We start from the raw sequence: 8442 nt of genomic DNA, 5'->3' as shown, positions 1-8442 counted from the left end.
AGTTCGCGGCCAAGGCGAAAAAGTGCAACCCCCCGTGCAATTTCAGCTCGTCGGGAAACGCCAAGGCCGGCGCTCACTAGTGGCCATGGGCGTCGGCGTGGAGGACAACAGGCTACTTTTCCTGCAAGACTCCATCTCGGGGCGGCGTTTCCTATGCGACACTGGGGCGCTGAGGAGTGTCGTACCTACATCGCGTGTGGACGCCCTGTCGGGCGCTCACGGCCCTCCCATGGAAGCTGCTAACGGCAGCTCTATCCGTACGTACGGCACGAGACACATTGACATGTGTTTTAACGGACAGCGGTTCAGCTGGGATTTTGTGGCATTTCCCCTCCTCGGTGCAGATTTCCTTTGTGCTCATGGGCTGCTGGTGGACGTCAGGAATCGACGCCCGATTAACGCCGTCACCTTCGCTTCACACGCGTGTGCACTCAGCGATACAGGCTCCGTCAGGCTGTCCAGCATGCTCTCCAACGAGGACGTGTTTCTCCATCTTCTCTCTGAGTTCCCTGACCTCACTCAGCCCACATTCTCGTCATCTACGACCAAACATGGGGTTGAGCACCACATCGTCACCACTGGCCCGCCGGTGCACGCCCGAGCTCGGCGCCTCGACCCGACCAAGCTCTCTGTCGCCAAGGCGGAGTTTGAGAACATGGAGCGCCTCGGCATCATCCGTCGCTCCAGCAGCCCGTGGGCTTCACCCCTCCACATAGTGCCTAAGCCTGGCGGTGGGTGGCGTCCATGTGGTGACTACCGTCGGCTCAATGACGCAAAAACACCGGACCGCTACCCGGTCCCTCACATCCAAGATTTCTCCGCCCAGGAGGAAGCCAGGGCTTTTGCACCGGTCCCCACTTCTCAGCATGGCGGCTCTCAGTTCTATGTCCCCACGGAGCTGCGGTCGGCGGAATATGTTTTCATCCGTCACGACGCGCATCGCTGTCCCCTGCAGCCACCCTACGACGGTCCATTTCGGGTACGGGACACTGGAGATAAGCACTTTGTGGTGGAGGTTGGCAGCAGGCTGGAGCGAGTTTCTGTGGACCGCCTCAAGCCTGCTCACCAGGACTTTGACCGCCCTGTTGGTCTTGCCCTGCCCCCACGGCGGGGGCGCCCCACGGACCTGCCCCCTTCCCCCGGCGAGCCGCCCCCTGCTTCCCCAGCCCCTCCCTTTCCCCGGTCCAGCTGTGAGGACTCTGCTGCTTTGCCTGCGGTTAACCAGCCCCCAGCTCCTGTTCAGCGGAGCCGTTGGGGCAGAGAGATCCGCCCCCCTCGCCACACTGACTTTTCGTATTAAGGCGAATTCTGGGGGGACGTGTGTAGTGGTTATGGGGATACATAATTCCCCTTATTGAGCTAGTAGGAACGTTAGTTTACAGCTGCTGTTTTCTCGGTTCGGGTTTACAGTGACACACTTCCGCTGCGCGGGTTTTTGTTGTTGTAATGGTGGAAGGAATAAATGGTGCACGTTGTGTAGCCGAAAGAGAAAGTTGTCACGACTCCTGCTTGAGCTCCTCTACACTACTATACAGTACAAACTCAATTCCCACTGTACTGTATAGTTCACATTTAATGCAAATTGTGCTTGTTGAGATATGACACCAGCGTATTTGTATGACTATGTGTTACTGTGTACTATTATTTTGTTTACGACTTTGTTTGTCCACAAGTGGGCGGTGTTGCGCTTGCATGCGCGGATTGATTACGTCACTGAGACGCCGTTCATTTTCTTCATCTCCCCAAACTACCGAATAAACGGAGGCTGCATTTTTCCCTCCAGCAGAAGTTCGGTAGTCAGTACGATTCTTTATAACGGCTTAATAATCCACTTCATCTGCGCAGAGATAGACATAAAGTATTAGTCTAGTCTTCTAACAGGTTATGGGCCCAGATAACGTTGGATTATTTAGTAGTTTGATAAAAGAAGTACACGAAGTGTGATAACCTCGGATGGCGGGATGCGCACAGGTTAGCACGGAGTAGCAAGTTAGCAAGTGTGAAGCTAGTTAGCATCGAGAGAGGCTATCGGGAAGCTAACGGAACGCTAAGCTAAGCTAACGCTACCTAGGGAGATGGAGCGAAAGAAGAGCAGGTGGCCCACATTCAACGGACAGGCCGATGAGTATGAACTGTGGGAAGAGCGAATGCTCTGTTGCATGCATGGTGTGGGGCTGAAAACCACCATTCTTACCGAGCCCGCGGGACCTTTGACAGCGGAAGAGCAGGCCCTAGACGAGGAGCGGAACGCGGACGCCTACTGCGCATTGGCGCCTTTATTGGACAACACAAGCTTGGGACTGATCTTCAGAGAAACGAAGAACAACGGTAGAGAGAGTCTACGGGTGTTGCGGGAACATTACATTGGTAAGGGCAGACCCCGGATTGTCACTCTGTATGTAACATTGACTGGGCTAAAGAAAGCTGATAATGAGACGATCACCGAATACATTATCCGAGCTGAACAAATCATTACGGCTCTCAAAGGGGCGGGAGAAGCACCGAGTGAGAGACTAATGATGGCCATGGTGATGAGGGGGTTACCCGAGAGATATAAGCCATTCACTCTAATGGTGACACATGGCAACAGTGAGTTGACATTGGGACAACTTAAGGCCAAATTTAGAAATTTTGAGGCGGCAGAAGATGTAGCTAATGCTACAGAATCGGACGAGACGTCCGAGAGGGTGATGAAGGCCCACGCAGCGCCTAAGAAAAAGCCAGTGAAACGCTGTGAGGGAGAAGATGATCAAACGGTGTGCTGGCGATGCGGTGACAAAGGCCATCGGAAATCGGACTGCGCAGCATGTGGTGCAGCTTCTGCCGGATCAAGGGTCACACGGACAAAGTGTGCAAGAAGAAGGACCGCGCTGATGGAGCCAGATGTGCACGCGAGCAAGGTGGCGGCGGCGGCGGTGTTCACGGAGCAGGTCGAGGTCAGGGACCGGGGAATGCTGCGGAAGAAGAGAACTACATCTTCAGAGTGCAGGCTGGAGAGACCAGCTCAGCAGGACCAGGACGACAGCAACAGTTCAAACCAGGATTGATTGTGGACTGTTGGGCTTCTTCCCACATAGTCAATGATAAGAAGAAGTTCAAGAGCTTTGACAGCTCGTTCGAGCCAGAGAAACACTGCATGGAGCTGGCGGACGGTAAGCGCACCTTTGGTGTGGTGCAGGGCAGGGGAGATGCTACGGTATGTCTGCTCGACAGTGAGGGGCGACGGTGTAGAGTGACACTGCGGAACGCACTATATATTCCATCGTACCCCCAAGAGCTCTTCTCTGTGAAGTCTGCGACAGCACACGGAGCCAGTGTGTTCTTCGAAGAGGGCAGAGATGCCCTGATGTCACCGGATGGTACCAGGTTTGACATTTTTGTACAGGGGAAAATGTACTATTTGCAAACTGAATGTGTTGTTGAAAAGTGCCATGTGAGCCATGATATAGAAACTTGGCATGAGATAATGGGCCACTGCAACTATGACGATATCATAAAGCTACATGATATCACTGATGGTGTGCATATAAAGGGTAAAGTGTGTAAACCTGACAAAGAGTGTGCAGTATGCATAGAAGGGAAGTTTACCCAAAACAGGAACAGGAAATCTGCAGACAAAGCCAAGACACCACTGGAGTTGGTAAACACTGATTTAGCCGGTCCTGTGGCAAACGAGTCCATTAATGGTTTCAGGTACATGCAATCATTTACAGATGTGTGCACAGGGGCTGTGTGTGTTTATTTCTTAAAAACAAAGAGTGACACAGTGCAAGCGACCAAGAAATTTCTGGCAGATGTAGCTCCCTATGGGACAGTGAAATGCATAAGGTCAGATAATGGAACTGAGTTTACAGGCAAGGAGTTTCAAACCCTGTTGAGACGGAACAAAATAAGACGTGAGACATCCTGCCCATACTCTCCCCATCAAAATGGCGTTGCAGAGAGAGAAGGACGCACACTATTCGAGATGGCAAGGTGTATGCTAATAGATAGTGGTCTACCAAAGAGCCTCTGGCATTATGCTGTACAGGAGGCAGCCCACACCAGAAACAGATGCTTCAACAAGCACACAGGCACTACGCCATACACGGCAGGAAAAAAGTGCAACATGGCTAGAATGCAAAAGTTCGGGACAGAATGCTGTGCTTACCAGCAGGACAAGGGAAAGTTAGATTGTAGATGTGAGAGGGGGCATTTTGTAGGACACGACAAGAACAGCCCGGCCTACCTAGTCTACTACCCTGACCAAGAGAAAGTACAGAAACACAGACTAGTTAAATTTGTACACAAGGCAACTAGTGAAAATGAGACTCAGACACCAGGTCTGCACCCAGAAGACTGGGTAAGAGAGAGAAAGTCTGTTGAGACAGCTGCAACTCAGCCTAGAGTACAGAAAAATGTACAGACTGACGGTACACAGTCAACACCCGAGGATGATGACGAGGAGCACCCAAGGGTGACGTCACAAGCCTCAGCCAGTGGGAGGTACCCCCAAAGGGAACGCAACCCTCCGAGATACCTGATTGACTATAGTCAGGGCGACAGTGATGACAGCTCACTCACTACTATAGATTATGCATACAGGGCAGTGTGCGGTGTCCCTCTGACCTTTAAAGAGGCCATGGAATTGCCAGAATCAGAAAAGTGGTCCAGGGCAATGGACGAGGAAATGGAGTCTCTAAGAGACAACAAAACATTCACCCTTACGAAATAGCCAGAGGGCAAGAAAACAGTGGGAGGAAGGTGGGTGTATTCGATAAAGACAGATATAGACGGACACGACAAGTACAAGGCTAGATTTGTAGCAAAGTGATATAGCCAGAGAGCTGGGGTGGATTATGGGGAGACATTTTCGCCAACAGCCAACCTAACAAGTGTTTGAGTGCTTCTACAGAAGGCGGCTCAATATGACTTGATTTTACACCAGATGGATGTAAAGACGGCCTATCTTCATGCCCCCATAGACTATGACATATACATAGAACAACCTGAGGGTTATATTGAGAAGGGAGAAAAACTAGTGTGTAAACTAGAGAAGTCAATCTACGGCCTCAAGCAGTCTGGCCGCAATTGGAACTTACTGTTACACGAGTGTTTGACAGGTGATGGTTTTACACAAAACCAATCAGACCATTGTGTGTACTCCAAGGAGTCAAAGGAAAGGATTTCATTGGTGTATTGCCCTACAGACGAAATGGTTGCGGATGTAATGACGAAGCCCGCATCCAAGGTAAAACTGAAGACATTTGCTAAGGCAATGTTTGGTGTGTGAAATGTGAGTGGTATGGGTTATACCAAGTTTTATTTTTATTTTTGTTCTATGAATAAGAAAAGGTATACAGTAAGCTCATGATTCATAAGTGGGAGTGTTGAGATATGACACCAGCGTATTTGTATGACTATGTGTTATTGTGTACTATTATTTTGTTTACGACTTTGTTTGTCCTCAAGTGGGCGGTGTTGCGCTTGCATGCGCGGATTGATTACGTCACTGAGACGCCGTTCATTTTCTTCATCTCCCCAAACTACCGAATAAACGGAGGCTGCATTTTTCCCTCCAGCAGAAGTTCGGTAGTCAGTACGATTCTTTATAACGGCTTAATAATCCACTTCATCTGCGCAGAGATAGACATAAAGTATTAGTCTAGTCTTCTAACAGTGCTGCAAAATAAAAACTCAACAACTATGAACAATAAGAGAAAAAAACACATCAAAAACACATGAGAGAAAGAAAAAGAAAAACACATCCTAATGTCATGTACCAAGAACAAACAGATCTCAATGCGGCATAGAAAGAAAAATGAAAAACATGTAATAAGAAATGTTTAGCGATAAATAAAACTTACACAGCTAACACAACTCTTCGTCGTCTCTATAATCAGTCATTTGTACTTCTTCTTGAACTGTGTAATGTTTGTACTTTGTTTGAGTTCCATGCTCTTCAAAGTTGTACGAACACATCTTGAAGTTTAATTTCCGTCTCAAATAAAATTCCCCTTCTCTATCTGAAAACATTTTTGTATATTACTCCATAGTTTCTTGCTTTGAACATTATTTCTGCTGTGTTAAATTATACTAAATCTCTGAATTTCAAGGCACTTGACTACGTGAATTACTCAACCTGTGAAAAGTTCTTTGATTTTGGAAAAGTAATATTCCTCAGCTGCGTAATTTGTGACTGAAAATTATTCTCGATATATATATATATATATATATATATATATATATATATATATATATATATATATATATATATATATATATATATATATATATATATATATATAAAGGTTCATGAAATTGTACAGCAGATGGCAGTAATACGCGATATTTCGCTTAGTATACCGGAAACATACAGGAAGAAGAAAAAGAAGACGCTAAATAACAGATGCCGCACTCATTTAATGTTGTTGAAAACGTTAAGATCACCGAGAGACTAGTTAATTATTTTAAATGGCATCAACGACGCTTCAAAACAATAACTCACTACAAGGGAACCAGAAAGAGGAAGGAGACAATGCTGCTGGGGGCACACTGGCCAAAACTGAAAAAAACAGGTAGGGTTACTGTCGTGTAAACGGATGATAATCCAAAATACAAAAGTTTTTACCTGACAATTTTCTAATCATGTTATTATTCCTCAAATTTAACCCCAATTACAACTCCATATTTATTCTTTTACCAGATTGGAGTCTTGTTTTGATGAACCGAAGGATTCAAGTAAAGTCCATGAAGTTATCAACTACGCCTCCTCTTTGCTTCCAGGTTAGGGCGACTTCGATCAAAATTCCAGGATATGGCAGTTTTGTAGTGCAATGTGCACCTCATTGATAGTTTCAAAACGGTCAAGAGCAGAATATGAAAACAAGCAAAAAGTCTTCTACTGGCTTTGTTGTTAAGCGTTCTCTTTGATGGGATATCCCGAATATGAAAATGATAGGAAAGAAAACGACTGAACTTGAGTGTTTGGTCGGGTCATTCGTTTCAAAACTCATGGCTTTGTTTTAGGATGAGAAAAGTCCTTTGTTGAAGTCAAGAAGGGGTCAATTAGAAATTACTAGGTCAAGCCATTTTTGGCATCACACGTAAATATAAGCATTGACACGTAAATATAAGCTCATGGGTTGGAAACGGCAGTGGTAGAAATAAAACTGGATCGCAAAAAAATGCATGGTTTTTATTATGCCCAGAACAATCTTATAATTAATGTAGATTAAGGGTTGAATTGAGTTAAAGGATAACTCTGTTTTTTTTTTTTACAACCCGTGTCTTATTTTTGTGTTTTGTGCCATTGCCATCGTTCATATTGGTATTGGTATCCTTTTATTCACTGGCTTTATTGTCGAGATTTTTGATGATGGACCACCACTGGAAACAGCTTTATAGCTGCATCTTACGGGGCAATGGTACACAAGCATCAGACATGTTGGAAAAAGGAAAAAAAGTGTTCGTTAACAGTTGTAACCTTAAATGTCCAGTATTATCAGTGGTTTATCGTATTAGCTACTTTGCGGTTCAACTTGCAGATAGTGGCACTCATCAGCCTGCACCCTTTTCCCCCACTATTGGGCTGTGCTGTGCCATGAAAGTCACAGGTACAGATTATTTCAGCCTTTCTTGACACCTGGTGCTGGTCCTCTTAGAACTGGACCATTGGGGTGGGCCTTAATATGATCTCATTCAGGGTTTGTTCCTTAACTGTCAATTGTTGCCGATGTCAGCAGAAATGAGCCAACTTTTCAACAAGGTATATGTTCTTTGTGATTTGCCATGGAAGTGGATTTGGTGGAATTCTTTGAGTTTTTTTTTAGTAATGTTCTTTACCTGCTTATCAAGAGCAAAATTTAGCAGAAAATCATTATCAGACAGAGCAGGAAGGAAGAGGAGGGCCATTTTTCACCAGATGAGATCACATTGATCATGATAAATAATGAAGAAAGGTAACTTGTTCTTTAAAAGTTAACATTGCTTTTCTTGGATGGCACGGTGGCACAGTGGTTAGCACGGTCGCCTCACAACAAGAAGGTCCTGGGTTCAGGCCCTGGGGTAGTCCAACCTTGGGGGTCATCCCGGGTCGTCCTTTGTGTGGAGTTTGCCTGTTCTCCCTGTGTCTGCATGAGTTTCCTCCCGATTCTCCGGTTCCCTCCCACAGTCCAAAGACATGTAGGTCAGATGAATTGGCCGTAGTGTGTGTGTCAGCCCTGTGATGGCCCGTCGGCCTGTCCAGGGTGTCTCCCCGAGAGCAGTGTAAGTGGTTTGGATAATGGATGGATGGATCGCTTGTCCTTATCACCATAAAATAACATGAACTTACTTGATTGTTAAGCCAATAAAAACTAGCAGAGTAATGTACGTGAATACTGGCAACATAACCGTTGCTGGTGCTCATCTACGTTACCTTTCCCCACTTACCCTGTTTTAGCTCTCTTTTAGTTTTCTTTC

General features: G+C 46.2%; 1 protein-coding gene across 1 annotated transcript in view; it reads left to right on the top strand.

The window, feature by feature from the left end:
* Positions 1-6364: 6364 nt before the first annotated feature.
* The window catches only part of engase (endo-beta-N-acetylglucosaminidase), a 179454-nt gene continuing 177376 nt past the window's right edge, over positions 6365-8442 (top strand). The window contains exons 1-2 of the mRNA XM_056287749.1: positions 6365-6557; positions 6686-6765. Coding sequence (XP_056143724.1) covers positions 6454-6557; positions 6686-6765 — 184 coding nt within the window. The 5' untranslated portion in view covers positions 6365-6453. The remainder of the gene's footprint in view (positions 6558-6685; positions 6766-8442) is intronic.

The sequence above is a fragment of the Lampris incognitus genome, chromosome 10, assembly GCF_029633865.1.
Source record: "Lampris incognitus isolate fLamInc1 chromosome 10, fLamInc1.hap2, whole genome shotgun sequence".
Taxonomy (NCBI): domain Eukaryota; kingdom Metazoa; phylum Chordata; class Actinopteri; order Lampriformes; family Lampridae; genus Lampris; species Lampris incognitus.
This window is presented reverse-complemented; position numbering and strand designations above follow the sequence as displayed.